At 38.2% G+C, this 26,109-nt stretch overlaps 1 protein-coding gene across 1 annotated transcript in view; it reads right to left on the reverse strand.

Annotated features, from left to right (window-relative positions):
- PLXDC2 (plexin domain containing 2) overlaps positions 1-26,109 on the reverse strand; it is a 468,788-nt gene that overhangs the window by 37,910 nt on the left and 404,769 nt on the right. Inside the window, exon 13 of the mRNA XM_028114162.2 lies at positions 9,737-9,897. Coding sequence (XP_027969963.1) covers positions 9,737-9,897 — 161 coding nt within the window. The remainder of the gene's footprint in view (positions 1-9,736; positions 9,898-26,109) is intronic.

Here is a 26,109-nt window from a genome sequence, read left to right on the forward strand (position 1 = left end):
TCCTCAGGGTAAGAACTATATCCTATATAAAGGCAAACCCCGTTGCCTGTGCATTATCTCAGTGTCCTCGTGAGACATGAGGGGCATTGTGCCTATAATTTTTGCTTTCTTCTCTATCATCTTAAATGAGCCCTTTGTCCTGATTTCTTTCTCTGTGAGGATGTGCTCAGTACTACTTTACAGCATCGGTAACATAAAGAAGTACTCTAAGTTTTTGCTTCACAAAAAAACTTTAATATCTTACTCATAGAATCTACTTTCCAAGGTATTGATCACCTTTATCATTAGGGTCTTATCTGTTTATCTTAATTTTTATTAATAGAGAACATTCAAATCTGGATATAAATGTCTAAATACCAGCCATTGTTTAAACTACTAAGAAAAATCAAGGGCAGTATTCAACATAAATTCTTTCATTAAGATTACTAGTCTAAAGCATTTTGTTTATAGTCCACATAGAATCCTTTCATGGGGATTCTTTTTCATGTGATTAGCACTTTATAATACTATTTTCTTGACCTTCAGTTAGATTATATTTTATACATTTTAGTTAAAAATCTTAAATTGTGATATGTGATAGTAACAGTGTAAACATTGTTCTCTGTAACATGCAACAATGAAATTTATGAATCTATGCCTAGAAATGTTCAGCAAACATTAATATAGAATCTAAGGCATATTAAATTCTTCCAAAGAGATAGTAGTTTTATTAAAATCTATTAAAAATTAAGGTGCTTGTGATTATTTGAATATTTGTTCTCTCCTATTTTGTTTCAAGTAATAAGCCTTATTTTAAAAAAGATTTTAAAGTATGTTAGTGTTCTTGTGTCATATGATAGATTTTGGTCAAAATCAGGTGTCTTTTTGAAAATTAATGAGAAAAGTCCCAATAGTTCATTTTTGCCCTTGCTTCCCTTGCCTTTGGCAATGTTTCTAGGAAGAAGTTGCTGCGGCTGAGGTCGAAGAGGTTGCTGCCTGTGTTCTCCTTTAGGATTTTGATGGACTCTTGTCTAACACTTAGGTCTTTCAACCATTTTGAGTCTATTTTTTGTGTGTGGTGTAAGGAAATGGTCCAGTTTCACTCTTCTGCATGTGGGTGTCCAATTTTCCCAACACCATTTGTTGAAGAGACTGTCTTTTTTCCATTGGACATTCTTTCCTGCTTTGTCAAAGATGAGTTGACCATAGAGTTGAGGGTCCATTTCTGGGCTCTCGATTCTGTTCCATTGATCTATGTGTCTGTCTTTGTGCCAGTACCATACTGTCTTGATGATGACAGCTTTGTAATAGAACTTGAAGTCCGGAATTGTGATGCCACCAGCTTTGCTTTTCTTTTTCAACACTCTTCTGGCTATTTGGGTTCTTTTCTGGTTCCATACAAATTTTAGGATTATTTGTTCCATTTCTTTGAAAAAGGTGGATGGTATTTAGATAGGGATTGCACTGAATGTGTAGATTGCTCTAGGTAGCATTGACATCTTAACAGTATTTGTTCTTCCAATCCATGAGCATGGAACGTTTTTCCATTTCTTTGTGTCTTCCTCAATTTCTTTCATGAGTATTTTCTAGTTTTCTGAGTACAGATCCTTTGCCTCTTTAGTTAGATTTATTCCTAGGTATTTTATGGTTTTGGGTGCAATTGTAAATGGGATCGACTCCTTAATTTCTCTTTCTTCTGTCTTGTTGTTGGTGTATAGGAATGCCACTGATTTCTGTGCATTGATTTTATATCCTGCCACTTTACTGATCCTGTATGAGTTCTAGCAGTTTTGGGGTGGAGTCTTTTGGGTTTTCCACATAAAGTATCATATCATCTGCAAAGACTGAGAGTTTGACTTCTTCTTTGCCGATTCTCATGTTTTTTATTTCTTTTGTTGTCTGATTGCTGTGGCTAGGACTTATAGTACTATGTTGAATAGCAGTGGTGAGAGTGGACATCCCTGCCGTGTCCCTGACCTTAGGGGGAAAGCTCTCAGTTTTCCCCACTGAGAATGATATTCGCTGTGGGTTTTTCATAGATGGCTTTTATGATATTGAGGTATGTACCCTCTATGCCTATACTCTGAAGAGTTTTGATCAAGAAAGGATGCTGTACTTTGTCAAATGCTTTTTCTGCATCTATTGAGAGGATCATATGGTTCTTGTTCTTTCTTTTATTAATGTATTGTGTCACGTTGATTGATTTGCAGATGTTGAACCAACCTTGCAGCCCAGGAATAAATCCCATTTGGTCGTGGTGAATAATCCTTTTAATGTACTGTTGGATCCTATTGGCTAGTATTTTGGTGAGAATTTTTGCATCCATGTTCTTCAGGGATATTGGTCTGTAATTCTTTTTTTTGATGGGGTCTTTTTCTGGTTTGGGGATCAAGGTAATGGTGGCCTCATAAAATGAGTTTGGAAGTTTTCCTTCCATTTCTATTTTTTGGAATAGTTTTAGAAGAATATGAAATGTTTGGTAGAATTCCCCTGGGAAGCCATCTGGCCCTGGGCTCTTGTTTGTTGGGAGATTTTTGATGACTGCTTCAATTTCCTTAGTGGTTATAGGTCTGCTCAGGTTTTCTATTTCTTCCTGGTTCAGTTTTGGTAGTTTATACATCTCTAGGAATGCATCCATTTCTTCCAATTTCTCTAATTTGCTGCCATATAGCTGCTCATAATATGTTCTTATAATTGTTTGTATTTCTTTGGTGTTGGTTGTGATCTCTCCTCTTTCATTCATGATTTTATTTATGTGGGTCAGTTCTCTTTTCTTTTTGATAAGTCTGGCCAGGGGTTTATCAATCTTGTTAATTCTTTCAAAGAACCAGCTCCTAGTTTCATTGATCTGTTCTACTGTTCTTTTGGTTTCTATTTCATTGACTTCTGCTCTGATCTTTATTATTTCTCTTCTCCTGATGGGTTTAGGCTTTATTTGCTATTCTTTCTCCAGCTTATTTAGGTGTAGGGTTAGGTTGTGTATTTGAGACCTTTCTTGTTTTTTGAGGAAGGCTTGTATTGCTATATATTCTCCTCTTAGGACTGCTTTGCTGCATCCCAAAGATTTTGAACAGTTGTGTTTTCATATGAAAAGCTTTTGCACAGCAAAAGAAACAGTCCGCAAAACCAAAAGACAACCGACAGAATGGGGGAAGATATTTGCAAATGACATATCAGATAAAGGGCTAATATCCAAAATCTATAAAGAACTTATCAGACTCAACACCCAAGGAACAAATGATCCAATCAAGAAATGGGCAGAAGACATGAACAGACATTTTTCCAAAGAAGACATCTAAATGGCCAACAGACACATGAAAAAGTGTAACATTGCTCAGCATCAGGGAAGTCCAAATCAAAACCTCAATGAGATACCACCTCACACCAGTCAGAATGGCTAACATTAACAAGTTAGGAAATGACAGATGTTGGCGGGGATGCGGAGAAAGGGAAACCCTCCTACACTGTTGGTGGGAATGCAGGCTGGTGCAGCCACTCTGGAAAACAGTATGGAGGTTCCTCAAAAAGTTGAAAATAGAGCTACCCTATGAGCCAGCAATTGCACTACTGGGTATTTACCCCAAAGATACAAATGTAGGGATCCGAAGGGGTACGTGCAGTCCAATGTTTATAATAGCAATGTTCACAATAGCCAAACTATGGAAAGAGCCGACATGTCCATTGACAGATGAATGGATAAAGAAGATGTGTATATATATATATATATATATGTATACACACACACAATGGAATATCATGCAGCCATCAAAAGGAATGAAATCTTGCCATTTGCAACAACGTGGATGGAACTGGAGGGTATTATGCTGAGTGAAATAAGTCAATCAAAGAAAGACATGTATCATATGATCTCACTGATATGAGGAATTCTTAATCTCAGGAAACAAACTGAGGGTTTCTGCAGTGGTGGAAGGTGGGATGGATGGGGTGGCTGGGTGATGGGACATTGGGGAGGGTATGTGCTATGGTGAGCGCTGTGAATTGTGTAAGACTGTTGAATCACAGACCTGTACCTCTGATACAAATAATACATTATATGTTAAAAAAAAGAAGAAGATAGTAGGAAGGGAAAAATGAAGGGGGAGAGATCGGAGGGGGAGACGAACCATGAGAGACTGTGGACTCTGAGAAACAAACTGAAGGTTCTAGGGGATGGGGGTGGGGGGATGGGTTAGCCTGGTGATGGGTATTAAAGCGGGCACATATTGAATGGAGCACTGGGTGTTATATGCAAACAATGAATCATGGAACACTACATCAAAAGTAATGATGTATGGTGATTAACATAACATAATAAAATAAGAAAAAAGAAAATTAATGAGAAAAGTCAGTCAGGTAAACAAAAGAGGAAAATCATCTAGCAAAAAGTTAAAGAAAATGTTCAGGGCAAAATGTGAAGAGGATGATGGAAGAACAGAAGATAAGTTCCTGAAAAACAGACTATTCTCCCAGACTGAGTAAAGACTGAATGTCTTAGGAGAATGAAACTCTTATACCTGATCCTGTATATGATGACATGGGATATGAACAAATTAATTATTGCTTAACTGCACAATATAGAAGGTGCTGACCTGCTTTATCACAAGGACTCTTGACTCTCGTGTACTTTTCTCTTCATTTTAGTTATTTTATTGCCTTTTGTCACATTCACTTAGCATTCCATATAAGGATGTATTTCTAGATTTTAATTCCCATTTTATCCATTTTCTCCCCCTACAAACATGGCATTTAAAAGCTAAAGGCCAGGGGCACCTGCGTGGCTCAGTCAGTTGAGCAGCTGCCTTTGGCTCAGGTCATGATCCCAGGGTCCTGGGGTCAAGCCCCAAGTCAGGCTCCCTGCTCAGTGGGGAGTGTGCTTCTCTCTCTCTCTCTGCTGCTCCCCCCACACCCTGCTTGTGCTTTCTCTCTCTCAAATAAATAAATAAAATCTTAAAAAAATAGCTAAAGCCCATTTAAGCACTTTGTATGAGGGAGAGAGTTTGTGTCCATGAAATGTACAATAACTGGTGTATATTTTCTGCAAGAACAAAACACATAGATTAACAGCCACTGTCATTACCTTCACTAAAAAGAGACAAGAGCAACAGTAGCTGCATAAATTGGTGTACAACTCTGGACAATGATTTTGGCAATATTTCAGTGCCATCAAATGGCTTATTTCCTTCTTTTGATTCTACTTTTTTTTTTTAAATGTTTTATTTATTTATTCATGAGAGTCAGAGAGAGAGAGAGGCAGAGGGAGAAGCAGGCTCCCCACCTAGCAGGGAGCCTGATGTGGGGCTTGATCCCAGGACCCTGGGATCATGACCTGAGCCGAAGGCAGACGCTTAACCATCTGAGCCACCCAGGAGCCCTTGATTCTACTTTTGAGAATCTATTCTAAGGCCATAATCTATATCCTCGAATATTTTTACACAGTGCATGAGGAAAGCTCCTTTACACACAGAGAGGCAGCATGGCCCAGTGGTTAAGCCAGGGCTCAATTCTGACTCCACCACTAGGCTAAATGCATGATGTTGAGCAAGTTACTTAAACGCTGTGCCTCGGTTTCATCATCTTTGATATGGAGATAATCTTCATTTACCGTAGGGTCTTTATGAGGATTAAATGAGGTAATAAGTGTAAATCACTTCCACTAGTGAATTTAAAAAATGCTCACTATTACCATTATTATTGTCATAACAGGACAATTATAATAGCAAAAACAAGAACAAGAAAAAGGAAGAGCCCCAATGCTCCACAATACGAGATTGGTTGCATGAACTCTGGTCTATACACTCAAGGGAAAAGTCATTAAATTTCATCACAGTATACACAGTGTAGCACAGGGACTAAGTCCTACGAGCATTAGATGCAATCTGGACTTCATTATGAAAAACACATAAGATACACACTGGGTAACATTTTAATATCACAAAAATTGGAATGTTTTATAGGTCAAGGGCCTGTCACAGTTTAATGGGTAGTGTGTGATGCACCTTATATTTGATGTAGTTTGTGGCTGGTAGAATGATAACCTTCCAAAGATGTCCATGTCCTAATAGCCAAAATCTGTCAATGCTACCTTCTATGGGAAAATGAACTTTGTAGATGGGATTAAATTAAGGAGTTTGAGATGGGGAGATTGTCCTGGATTATGCAAATGAACTTGATGTAATCACAAGGGGCCTTACAAGAAGGAGGCAGAGGGGTTTAGAGTTGGTAGTAGAAGATGTGATGACAGCAGAGGTTGGAATGATTAGAAGGGGCCAGGAGTCAAGAAATGCATGCAGCTTCTAGCAGCTGAAAATGGTCAACAACTTCTCCTGAAACCTCTAGAAGGAAATAGCTTTGCTGACACCTTGACTAATTCTAGACTTCTGACCTCCAGTGAGACTAATGAGCCCAGTGAGACTAATTCTGGACTTCTCACTTCCAAACCTGTAAGATAATAAGCATGTGTTATTTTAAGCTCCTAGGTTTGTGGTAATTTGTTACAGCAGCAATAGGAACCTAATACATAGTCAAATTGGGTACAATAAGGCTCTTTTTTACTTCTAGGCAATGTTAGGCCCTCAGTGCTTCCTGAATACCACTTGACAGCATAAGAGGCAATCAGTAAAAGCTACTGAATGAACACTGAATGGAATAGTATACAGCTATCAAAATGTTTACAAATGGAAAATGTTATTTAAAAAAATAACAGTTTGAATTTCAGTCAAATCACAGTTAACTAAAGTGGGAATACACCAAATTCTGCATATAAAAATTCCAGCAGAAAAAAATTAAAAATAGTAATAGTGACTGTTTCTGCACGTTGGCACTATAAAGATGACCTCTCCTTTTTCTTCTTTACATGTCTGCAAATTTTCTATAATGAACAGGTATTTTTTTTTAAAGATTTTATTTATTTATTTGACAGAGACAGAGACAGCGAGAGCAGGAACACAAGCAGGGGGAGTGGGAGAGGGAGAAGCAGGCCTCCCGCGGAGCAGGGAGCCCAATGTGGGGCTCGATCTCAGGACCCTGAGACCATGACCTGAGCCGAAGGCAGACACTTAATGACTGAGCCACCCAGGTGCCCAGGTATTGTTTTCATAATGGGAGAAGGCACATCAATTTCACTTAAAAAGCAGATAGCAGTATAATGAGGAACATGAAAAGCAATTTACACAATATTGGTAAATTCAATCTCTTTATGCACCAATGACTCTAATTTAACTAGTAATTTAAAACCTTCCAGTCTAGCATGTCAGTAACTGTTAAGTCATGAAGGGTCTGTGTTTTGAAGTTGTCAACATGGGTCAGCTTTAATAATAGTAAAGCTATGATTATCATCTTCAAAAATCACCTGCTGACCAGCCACTGTGAGCTGCATGGGGACAGCAAGCAGGGTGTCAAAGAGGAAGTGATTTATGCAGAAATTGGCAGTCAACCTAATGGGAAGGAAAAAGGCAAAGGGAAGAAAAGCTCAGGAACCTGCGGAATGATTCTGCTTACTTGAGTGTGAAAAGACAAGAGAGTTCTTCCTATGACTATGGCCCTTTGACTTTGGAGAAATCATTCCACCACTCTGAGCTTCAGTCTCTTCCTTTGTGTTATGAGGGCATAGAAAGAAATTATCTCTAAGATGAATGTCCAAAAAGCCCCCACAGAAAACAAAAACCAAAAAACCCTTTCACTGTTCTTCAGTCTCAATCTGTATTTACACAGGGATTGCTATGCACTGATGTGAACTAGGTCCTCTGCACTGTGCAACTTGACAATTCCATCACCATCAGATATTTCACAGTATCTTCTTTTTTACAATGTCAGAAAATAGACTGCACAGTGCATTTTAGGCCTTCAGTAAGTGAGGGGTTATAGCAGCAGGCTGATGTCTGGTTAGTCACTGAAGCTTTGCAGCTTGTCACTTGTCAGCTGTCTGAAGCACGCATTCATGACTCAAGAAAGTTTCCTACTTTCTTCCATGAAAAGCAAACATATGAGCAAAACTTAAAAACAGCTTTCCAGCTAAATGAAATGCTTGATAATGTCATAATTATTATGATTTTAAATGGGGATGCCATTTCCGGAATACATCATATGTAAAATTTTAACGGAAGTGCAAAATGGTCAAAGGATTTTTTTTCCCCGGAAAATACTGATGGAATACCTCTTATTTGAAGGAAACTTTGTTTTAATCCTAATCTTAAGGAACTTTTAAGTCAGTAGGGGGGAATAAATCATATACATAGTTAATTCTAATGTGAAACGGAAAGGTAAATGCCATAGAAAGACACAGGTAAATCATGATGGATAGAATTTCTGAGGAGGAAGAGAGATTATGTCTAGCTGTCCAGACAGAGATGGTTCAGGGAAGCTTATAGGGCACATGGCATCAAAGGCTGTTCGGATCCTGAACTCAAGAACTGGGGTGGAAGGGGAGGGCTTTGTTGGTGGAGGAAACAGAATGAGCAAAGTCTTAGTGGCATGGAAAATTTGGAGTGTGTATAGAGAAGAGTAAAAAGTGAAATTTGATGGTATTATTATCTCCAGGTGGAAGATGCATGGCATAAAGATCAAAATGATGGACAAGATCTAAAGGCCAAGGCCTTGAATGCTGACCTAAGGAGACTGCACGTTATTCTACAGACAGCTGAGAACCATATAGGATTTTTGAGCAATTATTTAGTTGATTAACACTCATCTCTCCCTATTATATGGGACAAAGATAATCCTGTAGTTTAAAATTTGTTATAATTTCTCACTCAACACGTGAACAAAATTCTAAGTGACCTTTTCGTACATCACCCAATGAATTGGAAAGGATTTCAAATTTTTGGGTTTGAAACTCTAAGGGGGAAGATTTCCTCCATCGCTTTACTATTTATTTGGGGTTGGAAGAGCAGTAGCCCCATTAAGATGTTGGAATGAAAGCTGTACACATGAAGGTCCCAGGAATTCCAACTGTCTGGGGCACAGAATGTGACAAGAACTTTATTCACTGCACTACCGGCATCCGAATTTCAGGCCTTCTGGACATCAGGGCTTGGCTTTGGACCCTTAAGCACAGCCCTTGATCTTCCTACCTGATTGTTCTTGGGAACTGGCACTAAATCTCCATTCTGTATATGAAAACAGAACACCAACTCAGCACAGTGTTCCCTTTGTGGCTGAGTGTGTGTGTGTGTGTGTGTGTGTGTGTGCATATGTGCATGCACCTTCATATGTAAACATATAAATATACACACATTACACAAAATGGTGATGGCACATACCATTATCTTGTTACACCTGTTATAGCTTATTGTTATTTTGTAGTGAAAGCTATATTTTCCCTAAATGGTTTGTGAGCATCTTGAAAGCAGGCCCACCATATTGTGTTATGAATCCAGCCAATACTCAATTAGTATTTACTGATCAATATATTTAAGCCAAGTCCTGAAGCCTCCAGCACATGGTGAACTTCCCTTCTATGATCAGGTGAACAGCTGGTTAACACATTTGGTCTAACAGGACAAAAACGTGATGGTTTCTATTTTTCTTTAGATCTGCAAAAGGCAAGATAGCTTATTTCTTTAAAAGCTCCTGAGATAAATGAAAATATGAAAGCAATCTACCAATATGTGCGTGTGTGTGTGCATGCATGTGTGAAACCCGCCTGCTTGCAACTGCAAAATGCAGAAGTCATGTGCTGAATATTAAATACAGGTGGTGTTAGCAAATGTACAGAGTTCATCAATCAGCATGGTTTTCATGTGTTATGCCTGATACTTACCTCAATAAAGAAAATGCTGGCTGCTGACGTTGGATGATGATACATATAGACGGTCACGAGAATGGCTGCTACTATAATGAGGACCAGGATGAGAATTCCAACAATGAGGCCAGCATGAAGGGTGCCCCCTTTCTTCTCGGCTGCACTGTCATCTGTAGAAGCTGAAAGAACAGCACAGCTGTCAGAACATTCATGTGTGTGCTTTTAGGTTTGCATTTTCATTACAGGGGATGTTTATAGTTTTAATAAAGTACCATTAGAGTTTTTTCTTTTACTTTCTGTACAACTCTTCCTTTCCATGACACCAATTTTAGAAGTTAGATACTCTTCATTTGGGCAATGAAAATTCCATGCTATTAATGATTAAAAATACTTTGTAATTGTGTTTTAATTTATAGTTCAATAAACAAAATTAACAGCCTTTATTCTAAAAGTACTATGGGAAATCTAAAACTCTAATTAACTATATAATAAATTTAGCTTTGATTTTTCTCATTAAACCACTCGTACTTTTACCTATGGAAAAATTGATTACTGTTTGAAAGTTCCTCTCTCATTTTCTTCTGGAAATTATATATTGAAGAGTATAATGCTTCTTTTGGTGGACGAGATAGGCATTTTCAGAAAGTCTATGCATGAGTTCAAAGGCTACTTTTCAAAATCTGTTTTAAACTGAAATGCTCTTTAAAAGAGTAACAGATGGATGCTAAATGACCCTCAAATAGTTTTATCACCATCTGAAGAGAACACATAGCATATCAAAATATTCCACTATGCCACAAACCAATATCATTTGGTCTGACTTTTACTGAGACGTTTTCCACTGTAATACGCATTTTCAGAGAATCAGGAAAAAGAAATTAGATTTCTAAAGTAATAATTATCCAACCCAAAGTCAGTCAACCAAACAAAGGTAATCTCTAAAGTCTTCTCTTGTTCTAAAATTCTTCAATCTTCGATGACTACTCAGGTATTTAAAGATCTTAAATTATGTGCAGCAGGTAACCATGTTTATGTGCATACTATGATTGATATTTTTGAACCATTAGAAAATTACTTAATATTCATAAAAGTTCTACAGCAGTGATTCCTAATCTTTTCATTACTAATTTGCATCTTTGTTTTAAACATTATTTTTGTCTGTTGAACCTTATTTAAAAAACACTTATTTATTTCTCTTATTTTAGATTTTTGCTAATAAAAAGCAAACATGACTGCCTCTCAGAATGTGCGGTCAATGTGAAATAACAGAATTCCAGATAAAGCAAAGAAACATGACTTCCCAATTTTTGCAGCCCATCTTTTACATTTTTTGTTGTTATTGTTTGTTTATTATCTGCTTGAGACCCATAGTTGGTGTTTGGTAATTCTTCTCCAAATCTAATAAAGCTCAATATCCTAAAGCTTTCCCTTACATAACTAAAATTCATTATTGAAAAAATATACAATTTAAACAGTAATTCATTCTATAAAAATTCACTCACAGAGAGGGTTCTGGGAAGAAGGAAGAGTATGAAGTATCAGGAATCTGTCTCCCTATGTAGACAACAATTGCACTGGCAGAATGTGTCTGACAACTATCTTGGCACTTTGGACTCTGTCAAAGGCTTGCAACTTTCAGGAGAAAGGCTTGTACTGTAAATTGTGGTTAATTTCAGTCAATGTCAACTCTTAGCATAATAGTGGCTACCCATCCTCCACCCCTCAGTCGTGTGGCAGGCAGCTGCACATATGTTCCTGAAGTAGCCTGCAGGAACCAGGGCAGGCAAAAAGTACCCTGTCCTCCAGAGATCAGGGATCTGTGTTCTGACCACTGATTGGTGCTTCTCATCACAGAGGCACAAAGATGGAGCCATTGGTTTCTCGTACCTTCCTCCATTGTTGCAAGCCCTTTCCCCCTCTGGCTGAAGTAACTTCCAAGGGATTTAAACAGCCAGGGCTCTTTTCACCCTCCCCCACTTCATTTTTCTCTTTTTCCACTTTTGGGAGCTAGACAGTAAAGACTAGGACATTCAAAAACAACTGCATGTATGGGGGAAAATGAGACAGTATGCATATGCCCAGAAAATGGCTCAGAAAAGAACTGAAAAGACATTAAGATTATACCTCAGGCTGATCCTCAGCATAGAGACAGTATGCAGCAGCAGCAACAACAACAACAACAAAGAAGACAATCAACAATAACAAAAATAATATCAAAAAGCAGCAAGCCCTGGGGAAGGGCAGGGGGAGAATCTGATTTCTGGAGTTACCACATTATTAGATTCAAATGTCCAGTTTTTAACAAAAATTCACAAAATATGCAAAGAAACAGGAAAGTATGGCTCATTCAAAGGAAAAAAAAATCAACAGAAACTGTTCCTGAAAAAGAACTGATGGCAGTACAATAGAGTTTAAAACAACTGTCTTGAAGATGCTCAAAGAATCAAAAGAAGATGGGGAGAGAGTCAAGAAAACAATGTGTGAACAAGATGGAAATATCAATACAGAGATAGAAAACCTAAAAAGAAAGCAAAAAGAAATTCTGGAGCTGAAAAATACAATAACTGAAATGAAAAATTCACGAGAGGGATTCAAAGGCAGATTTGAGCAGGCAGAACAAAGAACCAGTGGACTTGGAAGACAGGACAGTGGAAATCATTGACTTTGAGGGACGGAAAGAAAAAGAGCCAAGGGGCCATCAAGTAGATCAACATGCACACTGCAGGAGTCCAGGAAGGAGGGACCGAGAGAGGGGCAGAGAGAATATTTTAAGAAATAATGGCCAAAAACGTCCCAGATTTAATGAAAGACATGAATACAAACATCCAAAAAGCTCAAGGAACTCCAGTAAGATGAAGTCAAAAAGACCCACACCAAGATGCATTATAACCAAACTTCTGAAAGACAAAGTCAAAGAGAGAATCCCTAAGATAACAAGAAAGAAAATAGCTATAATCCAGACAAAAGGCAAGGGATATTTATTTATTTATTTATTCATTCATTCATTTATTTGAGAGAGAACGAGAGAGTAGAGGGGGGAGAGGGAGAGAGAGAATCTCAAGCAGACTCCACACTGAACATGGAGCCTGATGCGGGGCTCGTTCTCACTACCCTGCAATCTGACCTGAGCCAAAATCAAGAGTTGGACATTTAACTGACTGAGCCACCCAGGCGCCCCTGTTTATTTATTTATTAGAGAGAGAGAGAGCGAGCACAGAAGCCAAGGAATTTAAACGTTCCCTACAAAAAAATCAACTAAACACGAAAGAAGACAGTAATGCCAGAGGCACATAGAAACAAATAGCAAAAATGTTGGAATTAAACCCCCCCTTATCAGTAATTGTTTTACATTTAAATGGATTAAAGTCTCCAATCAAAAGACACAGAATGTCAGAAAGAATAAAAACACATGATCCAACTATATGCTGTCTATACGATACTAACTTCAGATACAAATATTGTAAGTGAAAGTATAAAAAAATATATTCCATGCAAATAGTAACTAAAAGACAGCAGAGGTAACTATACTAATGTCAGACTAAATAGATTTTCAATCCAAAAGGTTATGAAACAAAGAAGCACATCAAGTATTAATAAAAGGTTTCAATACAGTAAGAAGATATAACAATTATAAACATTTACGTAGCTAATGACAAACCATCAAAAAATATGAAGCAAAAACTGACGGAACTGAAGGGAGAAACAGACGTTTCTGTAATAATAGTTGGAAATTTCAATATCCCACTTTCAATATTGGAAAGAACAACCAGACTGAAGGTAAGTAAAGAAAGAGGACTTAGCACAATAAACCAACTAGATTGAACAGACATATACAGAACATTCTACCCAATGACAACATACACATTCTTCTCAAGTGTGCATGGAAGACCTTTTAGGGTAGACCATATGTTAGGCCACAAATTAAGTCTCAACAGGTGTAAAAAATAGATATCATACAAAGAAGTTTCTCCATCCACAGTGGGATGGAGTTAAGAAATCAGTAACAGAAATAAAACTGGAAATTCACAAATTTGTGGAAATTAAGCAACACACTCTTGACCAACAAATGTATCATCATTAAATCACAAGGGAAATTAGATTTGAATGAAAACAAAAACCCAAAACCCAAAACCTGGGCGCTGCAGCAAAAGCAGGGCTAAGGAGAGAATTTATAGCCGTTAATGCTTACCTTAAGAACAAGAAAGATCTCGAATCTATGACCTAACTTTACAAGTTAAGGAACTAGAAGGAAAAGAACAAATTAAACCTGAAGTTAACGGAAGGAAGAAAATAATCAAGATGAGAGCAGAGAGAAGCAAAATAAAGAATAAAAAAATAATACAGAAAATTAATGAAAATTGGTTCTTTGAAAAAATCAACAAAATTGGAATGGGGACTCACACACTAGCAGTCTAGCCTTAGAGTCTGCACCCTGAGCCTCTGATCCCTAACCCCTCAACTGACACTGAACCGCATGTACTGCTATTTCTTCTTATTTCATGTTATCAATTCTGGCAAAGAATTCTAAAAAATCCTTGGTAATTTCAAATGAAGAAAAATTCACTTAAATATGGTTAAAGGATTAACATTGTGCCTTCAAGAGGGCAGGGGCTGTGTCTGACTTGTCACTTCCCTGGGACTATGTCTGCCATCATATGCACTGAAAATCCATGGTTGTCAGAAGGGATGGAGTGAGAAAGGAGGAAGAAAAAAGAAAAATAAACCTGTTGAAAATGGGTTACAGCTCTTGGAATGACCACTTCTCCAATAAAAATCAAATAAGGTTATAATAAATTACTTTATCTGGCCTTCAGTTATCTTATCTCTGCAATGTAGTCAGTAACAGTAACCACCCCATAGGAGTGCTGTGAGAATTAACCACTGAACACATATAAAATGCTTAGGAGGGTAGCTGGTATATGATAAGCACCTAATTAATGTAGCCATTGTATTATTACTTCTAATATGAGGCAGGTTGAGGCAAATGATGGTGTCTGATCCATGACACCATATAAATACTATGTTTTTGGCCTTAACATTTGTTACTTTTAAAGTTTGGCTTTATTCTTAAGTATGCTTGTATCATTGTACTTTGTGCACTTGGATTTTTTCTTATTTTTAAGAGTATGATACATTACTGTCATGGGAAAACAGGATTAATTTAAACTGTTGCTTTGGAGAAGATGTGGCAAAAAAAAATCTACTTGGGTCAAGAGGGGAAGCCTTGAATTTTTCTTCAAATCCCATGTGTAATTCCATCCATCTACCCTTCCATCCCTCTCCCCATCTATCCATCCCTCCCACCCTCAGATCCATCCATCCAAATAGCATCTGGTTCTATCTCTGGGATTAGTAGTCTTTTATAGGCAGCATGCCAAGATTCAGCTTCACTTTTTGTGCGTGTGTGCAGAATAGGGAAGGGAAGAACAAAACACTTGTGAGTTAGCTTCAGGCTGCCACTTGACCAAGTGAACCAGCACCTGTTGAGGAGGCAGCAGGCAAAAGATAGCCCTTCCCAGGGAGAAATGAGAGAGCCAGAAACATGTTTTATTCAATAAAATCCCCGGTCAGTAAAATTATCACTGACTTGGAGGACGTAAATTGCTAATCTTTAGAACATAAAATCATAACTGGATTTATACCTTGAAACCTCACTCACTGCCTTCACTTAGTCATAAATGTTTACTTTCTCACTTATTACTTATTTATATTTTCGATAATGGCTTAGTTACATTATCTCCTTTCTAAGACGCTCCTCTGCAGTGCTGGTGTGGATGTTAGGACACCATTTCATGTCTAATGAAATCTGTACAGAGTCTAGTTTGTTGCTAGCCAAATAAATATTTTATGACATTTCTGGATGATGATTTTAACAAAATAAACAATCTTCATAGACTCTCAAAATATTGCTAACCAGGAGACAAAATAAATATTGAGGGATCTGCGACCGTGTATATGACTTTACTCTGTGTTGTAATTAGGGCAAACCATTTAAGGAGAAATACAACAAATTCAATTCCAAAATATTACAGAGGCATCCTTGTGTCCCAAGCGAGTGCTATTTCCAAATGCTTCAGAGTTGTCATCTGAATGGAGTGGCCAAAATTGCAAAAAGATTTCTGGAGAAATCTTTTCCATTTTCATATTATTTAGGCAAGTTTTCTGCATCTCTACTCTAGCTGCTTTCTCTACTAACAAGTATTATGATGGCATATTAAAAGGTTGTTGAATCTGGAGATGAAGTGATCTCTCTATTGATGTGCTTTGATTTTAAATTCTTTCACCATTTGTTTCCAGTTTGGTATCACAATGATACCAAAACCATTAAGTGATATGGGGTTTCACACTCACGGGTACCTGCAAACAGAATTCAGGAGATCATCTGTGTTAAAAACGATGACCACCTCAAACACAAAATTGAAATTTAAAAAGTGTAAGCAAGTGCTAGTAATTTCCATCATTGAAATTTAGTTCATTCACCTCGTGGATGGACGGCTCAAATTGATTTCAAGCCTTCAGAAAAGACAGTAAACAAAAATGTCAATTTTGGAAATAATCATTCATTCCTGTGGTTTGACTGATTGTTCTTGGAAACTGGCATACAGAATTGGGTCAGAGAAAACCTTGAGCCTATTTCAGGTACAAACTTAAGCTCATGAGAGTCCATGAGGAGCTGGAGGAGCTATTCCAAAAGGTCACGAGTAATCTAGTCAGAAGACTCAACCTCTTATTCTAGTCTTAGAAATATCTTATGCTCTTTCATTCATGTCTGAAAGTGAACAAAAGCCAAACAACTATCCTCATACACACACAGTATTGCGCACAGGACAATTCAAATCTTTTTTAGCCTTACATCCTGTATTCAAATGAGAGCAATTAGTGATAAAGGATAGTAAGATACCATAAAACAGAGCCTCAAAGCCCAAAAAGGAAGTATATAGATATATGTGAAGAGCTTATCAAATCAAGGCCATTTTTTTGCTGCTTTGTTTAAGACAAATTTTAAAACATAAATGAAACACAGAAAGTCAATAGTATCAAAGATAATATACTCTCATCTGATCCACTGAATGACCCACGAGTTCCTACCTTTTAGTACTTCATAAAATGCAGATCAATATTTAGACATAGAAAAGGCTATGAAAATTGTCAAATTTATCTAAGCAGTCTGCTATTTTGGGGTAAGTTTTAGCTACCATGATAGTAAAGACAACAGATTTTTAAAAGGCATTTTAAATACATATGAAAAATATTCAAGACCTCATGCAAATGTGTTTCATTTGCTGCACTCCAAGAAAAGTTTATGACCCACTGACAAGAGGAAAGATGAAAGACAAAAGGAAATAGAGGAAAGAAGAGAAAGAAGGAAAAAAAAGATTGACAGGTTGTTTCTTCAAAGTATCGTGTCTGATTTTAAAACTTTACCTCTCCTTGCTCTTTGTATGACTGATATTTTTCTCAGGATTTACATCAGAATATCAGGCGGCACTGATAGTTGGTATTTAGAAGTATAGTTCTTCAATATGTTAAAAAGATTTTAATACATTGCTAAAATGATATGTACCCACAATTAAATCTTGCCAGTAATTAAAGTCCAGAAATAAAGTAAAACTAAAATAGAAATACTTGTCTGAAACTTTATTCACTTTAGAACTAACTCTTCTCTTGGCTTTAAAATGAAATACTACAGCCCATAAATTCCACAATGTATTAATATCCTTTGGGGGACCAAGAGGCTCATGGGTTGGACAAAGTCTTGCACAAATCTGTGCAAAATCATAAATCTTATACACGTGATGTCAAAATGTTCTTTTTAAAGCCTCAGAATGAAGTTAAACTATGAGTGCTTACAATGTTAGTGTTCCAGTCTTGGATTAAAAACACACACAGACACATAACTTTCCCTGTGGAATATTATCTAACCCATTTACAACCTAAAGCATGTCATGGAAGAAAATCAAGTGATAAAATTTTTATTTAAATTGACTTTCCTTTGGAAGTTTCCCTTATAACTGATCTCATTTTGTAGCTCATCTATTTTTCCTCTTAGTGCTTTTGAATTTCTACATCCATGATCATGACCTTGACTTCATTCAGAATTTTTTCGGTGTTTGTATTTTTTTGATGCTTGCCAATCTGTCAATATTATTCAGGTATTAAGGGTCCCTCGGAACTATTACACAAGCTATACCTGATCCACAATATGTGTCACTGTGACAATACATTCATAATGCACATTATGATCTCCACAGGAAGGATTTGGGTAAATACTGTGAAAAGATGTTAAAATGGGTGCACAAACCCCTGCTAAATGCATTATGTATGGTGAGAACAATATGTGGCAGGGATAGCTGGCCCAGCTTCTCTTTTGCAGCCTAGGTTACAACAGGGCAGCTGTGAAATTTCATTCAAGGAAACATATAAAACATTCTGGGCTAAAAGAGCTTAGGGGATGACAATCCTTCTTTTAACAATAATCCGTTACCTTTTATCTTAGAAAAATGAAGCTAAATAAAATTTCTGTGAAATCATTTTTTTTAAATGCTTGATTCCATCAAAATGAGGGACTCTGGATAGCAATCACCACACCCAGCCTGCTTCTAGCTTCATTATGTGATTGGTGCTTTAGTGTAGGCGTATGCGTGAGGATCTAAAAAGAGGGGATTTACAGTGCTTACAACTGCGGTAAGACCCAAAGTAAATCTGTGGAATAATCCATTATCATTTTTCACTTCTTTGTGTATGTACTACTTTTTTTTTAAAAGATTTATTTATTTGAGAGAGAAAGAGGGAGAGAGAGAGAGGGAGAGTGGGGAAGGGTGGGGGGGGAGAGAGAGAACCTTAAGCAGACTGCCCACTGAGCACGGGGCCTTATGTGGGGCTTGATCTTATGGGCCTGAGACAAAATCAAGAGTCGGATGCCTAACCCACTGAGCCACGTAGGCGCCCCATGTATGTACTACTTTTTAAAAAATAGTCTACATATGCATCTAATATTTTCAGCAACCAAGATCTTTATAAGACTTAACTTTCAAAACTTTTCTTAACATGAGGTTTCTATCCAAAGGTGTTTTTGTATACAGTTGAGTCCTCCTCCTAAAAGTATATTTAAAATTTATTTTTGAAAAACAAAATGTGTCTCCACTTCTACAAAATAATCCAAAGAAAAGGAATCTTAGCACCTAAATTGCCCATCAAAATATTAAACTAAAGAGTTTCACAGAAATTGTTTCTCTTTTAATTTCATGCCAAGTCCTTGCAAGGCTTAAGAAATCAGGGTTTTAAAGTACAGAAAAAATGTAGAGTTTTCTTACTGAATATATTCACAGTGAATATGAAATACCAAAAATAAGATTGACGAAACACTTTTAAGATTGGGGGTATAGAACAGAGTGACTCCTCGTACCATTTAATCCAGTCCATTCCAGAATGAAGTCACTTATATTGACAGGTCATTTATATACAAAACTATGAGTATCCTAATGAGTGTTCACTTCCCTACCAAATCCACCAGGTTTTCCCAACATGGAGGAAGAACCCTCTTCACCTTGCTTCTATCAGTGGGGAAAGGCAAACGTGTGTCCAAACCACTTAGCTAATATAGACCCTTAGTATTTCCACTCCTCTTAATCATGGCTGCACTGTCATGTCAATACCAGGCCTTCTTGAAATTATTCAAGGAAATTGGATCCAGTCTCTCACTGAAGCTGAAGTGCATGAACCCAAGGGTATCTATCTCATAAATAGTTTTTCCAGTGGAGAGATCAAGCTCTATCTCACACTGTATACCCACCATTAGGAAAACAGTCCAATAAGGCCCTTTAATCTATCCCCAGACCACAGCAGGAGCTGGGCCATGGGCCATGCAAAATAGAACCTGCAGCCATTATTTGAAAAACTAAGAGCCCAGCTGCTCTTGTGTGTGCCTTAGAATTAAAACCTTAGTCCTTCATGTTCTCAACAACCATACGACCCTTTTGTTATTCATTGTGGTTTGATATATACAGTCCTCCAGGAGGGTAAATGGGCAGGACGACATGTATGTGCTATGCATCATACAGAGACAGAATCAGAAACTCGAAAAAAAATAGGTTGGGTCTGGAATTTCATTTTAATTTGTGTTACCACAGATAATAAAAAGTGCCCATGTGTCAAAGATAGGAAGAAAAAATTAAAGCCACTGAGAGCCAGTTTTGCAGAATATTTATATTTCACTTGGCTCAGATAATACCCCTAGCAGGGACAGAACCAGGTAGCCTGCTTGAGAAGAGAGAAATTGTGTTTATCATAATTGCCCGTCCCCAGGTCCTGGAATATCAAGTTTCCTGAAATACAAAGTTCCACAGGTTGAATGTGGGATAGAACATGGTCAGTCCGGGAGGTCAGCACTAGTCTTATCCTAATCTTTTCCACCAAATAAGCTTTGGAAAATGGCCCCACAAAGTGGTACGTGGTACTCCCAAGTTTTACAGTTGCAAGGACCTTGGTCTCAAGGACCTTGGTCTACAGTTGAATGTGGGATAGAACATGGTCAGTCCGGGAGGTCAGCACTAGTCTTATCCTAATCTTTTCCACCAAATAAGCTTTGGAAAATGGCCCCACAAAGTGGTACGTGGTACTCCCATGAGTTTTACAGTTGCAAGGACCTTGGTCTCAAAGTGTTGGGGGTACAGGAACCACCATGCTCATTCTGATGTTGATGTGGCAGTTGATGCTGCTTCTGTTCGCTGAGAAGCTGGATAGTTTCAACAGTGGGAGAATGGCAGACAAATGTCTTCATAGCTGACTGCAACATTTGGACCAATCCTCCCTGCAGAACAGGATGGCGTTGGAAAGCACAGCATATGCACTGACACCAGATCATTGGTGGCAAAGCCCAGCTGCGTTCCTTACCAACCATGTGACCCTAGACAGATTACATAAATCCCAGGGCTTCCACTGCCTCAGGTGTAAAATGGGATTATAATAGTACTTTTTCAAAGTAGTGCTTTCTTTAAAGATTAAATGAGATAACATACAAAACCCTTAGAAAAGTGCCTGGTATACAGAAACAGACCAATCATTGCTAAATAATTTTATCATTATTAGCAACTACACGGGAAGGTTCTAAGAATAATTTAAAGCAAAACACGAATCACATAATCAGAAGTGTTAAATTTTATGTCTACTAATTTGAGAAGCTGGTTTGCTAAGGATATGGCTTTTTCTTTTCTTTAGTCGAGAATTTCAAGAGGCTTGGAAGAATTTATTCATGAGAGTTTTCAAAAAACTGTATCTAGTTTATGAGCAACACATTAAAATCTCTCTTTTCTTTTAAAGGAGATAAAACTTGCAGCCTCGAAAAGCACTGGTCTTAAGTGTACAATATAACACATTTGAATAATTTCCATGTCCCCAGAAAGTTCCCTTTTTCCCTTTCTAGTCAATTCTAACCACACCACACCCCACCCCATGATGGGCAACCACTAAGCTGATTTCTATTATAGTAGATTAGTTTCGCTTGTATTGAATTTCGTACAAACTGAATCAGACTGTCTGTACTCCGTAGTGCCTGGCTCTTTTTACCTAACATGATGTTTTTAAGATGTATCTGTATCATTGCCTGTATCACTGGTTTGTTCTTTATTTGTGCTAAATAGTAGTCCACTGTATGAATACTCTATTTATTTTTCTATTGCCAAACATCTGGACTGTTTTCAGTTACTGGCAATGATGAATAAAGTTGCTATAAATATTCTTGTAAATATTTTTGTGGATATGTTTTCTCTTGGATAAATACATAGAAGTGGAATATCTGGATCAAAAGGAAGATGTATGTTTAGCTTTTATAGAATTGTCACTTTTTCAAAGGGATTGTACTATACCACATTGATTAGCAATGTAAAAGACTTCTGGTGTACCATATCCTCATCAGTATTAGTGTTCTGTCTTTTTAGTTTTAGATTTTGTCATGGGTGTAAAATGGTACCTCATCGAGGCTCTTGCTTTTTTAAGGTCAGTCTGATAATCTATGCTTTTTTTAAAAATTATTATTGTGTTATGTTAATCATCATATTGGAGTGTTTATTCTATTTACATTTAGTATAATTATTGGTAGGGCTGGCTGGATTTGATTTTTTTTCTATTTTTCTTCTTTGTGTCCATCCATTATGTGATCCATTTCTCCTCCTCTCTTGTCTTCTTCAGCCTAAACAAATATTTCTTAGAATTCCATTTAAATTTAGCTCATTTTTTGTACATTTTCTTTAGGGATTGTTGAACTTAATGTTAGTATATGTTAAAGTCACTTATGGTTGAAATTTTATCAAACAAATTGTTAATTCATTATTGTAACTGAAATAATAACATTTGGTCACAGAAACTTACAGCACGATTATGAATCAATGTTAAATAAGGACTCCTGTCCTTACTACCCATGGTACATTTAAAATCTTACAAGGTATTACTTAAGCTAGAATAAAACTACGGTGAAAATTAGTCTTAATGGAATAGTAAGTCATTGAAAATCTACCTGTTGAAAAAGATTAAAATAAATTTACTATCTAATGGATTAAACTACTTTAATCATTATGTCTTTTTAAAAATAGCATATCTTTTCTCTCCATCTTTCTTCTTTTCTCCCTCCCTCTCTTCCTTCCCTCCTTTTTCCTTCCTTCCTTCTTCAACTAGATCAGCATGTTATAAGAGAAATAAGCATGGGCAATTGAAGCACACATGAAAACATTTAGTATTTAAGGCACAAAACCTTAAGAACTGTCGCCAAGGTTAGTGGGCTCCAAATACACTTTGGTAGGCCCTTTACACATTAATAGGAGGCCTCTTGTTCCATTCCCCTTGGAAATATTTTATGGGTTCTCTCAACTCCTAGACACCATACTCTGGCCTCTCACACTTACTCTCCCCATATTACTTTTTCTCCTACTACACTGAAAAAGCAGGAAGCTCAGATGAAATTCCCTCAACTTCTCCTTCCCACCTATCTCCTCTCATCCATGTTGACTGACCCATTCCTACTTGCTGATATATGAAAACACTCTTGGTCATCTTTTAATTCCTTTCTTTATGTCTTCTTTGTACTCAACATCTATAACATGTAAATAGGCTCCTAAAATAAAATGACATCATTAACAACAGAAATCACTACTAACCTTTTCACTGAACGTCTTGAAAAAATAGCCTGTTCCTGTTGACTTCAATTTCCTTTTTGCCCATGGACTTCTCAAATTCTATCTGGGAATTGTATTACTGTGGAGTGTAGAACTGTCCAACAAATGCTAACATATTACTTAAATTAATGGTCACTTTTCTATTATTTTTTTTTACCTTTCTTTCTTTCTCTCTCCTTTCCTTCCCCTTCCTTCCTTCCTTCCTCTTTCTTTTTCTTTCCCTTTCTTTCTTTCTTTCTTTCTTTCTTTCTTTCTTTCTTTCTTTCTTTCTTTCTTTCTTTCTTTCTTTCTTTCTTTCTCTTTCTTTCTTTTCTTTCTCTCTCTCTCTCTCTCTCATCCTGTCTATAGCATTGACATTGTTCACTACTTCCTCCTTGAAATGTTCTTCTCTTTGGTTTCTGTGATAGCAAACTCTACTGGTTTTCTTGCTATCTCTTTAACTCTCTTTGCAGTTTTCTAAACAAAACTTAGTGTTCTCCATTTAGTTCTGTGCTCTTCTCATTTTTATACCATCCTTCTGTGATGTCATTCACTCTCATAACTTCAACTGTCATTTCTATGCTGATGATGCCTAAATTTATATCTTTTGCTTGTACTTCTCAAGTGAATTTCGTATTTGCATCAAAAAATTCCCACTGGACATCTTCATTTGGATGGTCCACAGATACTTCAAAGTCAATAAGCTCAAATTAAATTCACTGCTTCCCCCCACTACTTGTCCTCTTCTGGTAACCCCTATTAAACAGTATCATCACACATCCAGATAACTAAGCTCAAGTCCTGGCAGCCATCTTGGTCACTTTCTATCACATAAATCACACATCCAATCAGATATTAGTTATGTAGCTGCACTTCATTAAAAAGTACTATTCAGGGGGAAGGAAAGATGGTGGAGGAACAGTGAACCCTATTTCAACTGGTCCCCGGAATTGAGTTGGATATCTACCAGACCACTCTGAGCACCCACAAAACCAGCCTGAGATTAAGAAGATCTGGATCTCTACAAACAGAATATCGCAGGCGGTTGGCTTCAAGGTACAAAGTGGGGAGCTGTGATTCTGTGGGCAGATATCAGAGGATAAATGGCAGCGGGAGGGAGCCTGGCTGTGGTGATCCTACACCGCCAGTGAGCAACAGCGTCGCGTGCTGGGGACGGGGCAAAGATTCGCAGACCTGCAGCAGTGGGGAAAGGGCTTTAGGGCAGCCCCTGGGGTGGAAACCCAGAGCGGCGGGGTTGCACGTGCAAACTGGGAGTGGCTGGTGGTTTTAGAAGCACAAAGGGCAGAGACGTGCCCTGACCTGGAGACAGGACTGGGGGCGCTGCAGAGGGGCGCACAACCCAGGCCGCTGCAGTTTATAGCAGCATAGACAGAATGGGAGACAGTGTGGCCTGGAGAGCTCACTGAAGAACAGACTGCAACTGCTCTGCTCTGAGGCAGAGGGTTGAAAACGGTCTCTTCTGCTCTGACTCTTGGAAGAGACAGCGGAAAGCCACCAGGGAAAGCCGCCAGAGAACAAAAGCCCCCAAAACTGATTCCCACTGAGCCCATCCCCTGCCACAGGGGGGCAGGGCAACTCCGCCCAAACAGGGTTGCCTGAGTAACAGCACGGCAGGCCCCTCCCCCAGAAGACAGGCTCGGAAAACAAGAGGCCAGCAACCCTAAGGTCCCTAGAAAACAGGTGCATCTTGCTTGGATTCTGGCCAATAATTTGGACTCTATACATTCCCTCAACCACCCATCAACAGAATGACTAGGAGGAGAAACCCCCAAAATAGAAAAGACTCAGAGATTATGACTTATGCTGCAGATTTACAAATGGATGCAGATATAACCAAGATATCGGAGATGGAATTCAGGCTAGCAATTGTGAAGACAATGGCTAGAATGGAGAAATCAATTAATGACAACATAGAGTCTCTAAGGGCAGAAATGAAAGCTGAATTGGCAGAACATAAAAATGCTATCAATGAGATCCAATCCAATCTAGATAATCTAACAGCTAGGGTAAGTGAGGCAGAAGAATGAATAAGCGACCTGGAAGACAATATAATAGATAAAAAGGGAAAAGAGGAAGCCAGGGAAAAACAACTCAGAATCCATGAAAATAGAACCAGGGAAATAAGTGACACCATGAAGCGATCCAATGTCAGAATAATTGGAATCCCGGAGGGAGTGGAGAGAGAGCGAGGACTAGAAGATGTTTTTGAGCAAATCGTAGCTGAGAACTTCCCTAATCTGGGGAATGAAACAAACATTTGCATCCTAGAGGGGAGAGGACCCCTCCCAAGATCAAGGAAAACAGGCCAACACCCCAGCATGTAATAGTAAAACTTGCAAATCTTAGAACCAAGGGCATCTTAAGGGCAGTTGGGGGAAGAGATTCCTTACGTACAGAGGGAGGAACATCAGAATAACATCAGACCTATCCACAGAGACCTGGCAAGCCAGAAAGGCCTGGCAAGACATATTCAGGATACTAAATGAGAAGAACATGCAGCCACGAATACTTTATCCGGCAAGGCTGTCATTTAGAATGGATGGAGACATGCACAGCTTCCAAGACTGGCAGAAACTGAGAGAATATGTGACCACTAAGCCAGCCCTGCAAGAAATATTAAGGGGGGTTCTATAAAAGGAGAAAGACCCCAAGAGGGATACACAACAGAAATTTACAGGGACAATCAATACAAACAACGTCTTCACAGGCCACATGATGACAATAAATTCATATCTTTCAATACTCACTCTCAACGTGAATAGCCTAAATGCCCCATAAAACGGCACAGGGTTGCAGACTGGATAAAAAGACAGGACCCATCCATATGCTGCCTACAAGAGACTCATTTTGAACCTAAAGATACATCCAGACTGAAAGTGAAGGGATGGAGATCCATCTTCCATGCCAGTGAACCTCAAAAGAAAGCTGGGGTAGGGAGTAGCAACAACTCTCTGAACAGAGAAGCGACCACTTACTGGAAAGTAGGACGTGCGGAGAAGTGAATCGGAGGCGATATTCGGGAAGATAGACGGCGGGGGAGGGGGCCTCCGTCGGCCGCTTCTGGCAAGTGCTAGAGCCGCGGAGCACAAAATCGGAACTTTTAGAAGTCGGCTCCGCGGAGGGACGTCGCTCCAGTGGCTAAGTGGGAGGTGGAACCCTCGCGGGACAGTGTGGTCTCAGGAACCTCGGGGTCACAGAAAGACCGGGGGTGCCTAAGTGCGCCAG

Source organism: Eumetopias jubatus, unplaced genomic scaffold (assembly GCF_037043125.1).
Source record: "Eumetopias jubatus isolate StellerSeaLion01/CBP00866 unplaced genomic scaffold, mEumJub1_p1.0 scaffold_8, whole genome shotgun sequence".
Classification (NCBI taxonomy): Eukaryota; Metazoa; Chordata; class Mammalia; order Carnivora; family Otariidae; genus Eumetopias; species Eumetopias jubatus.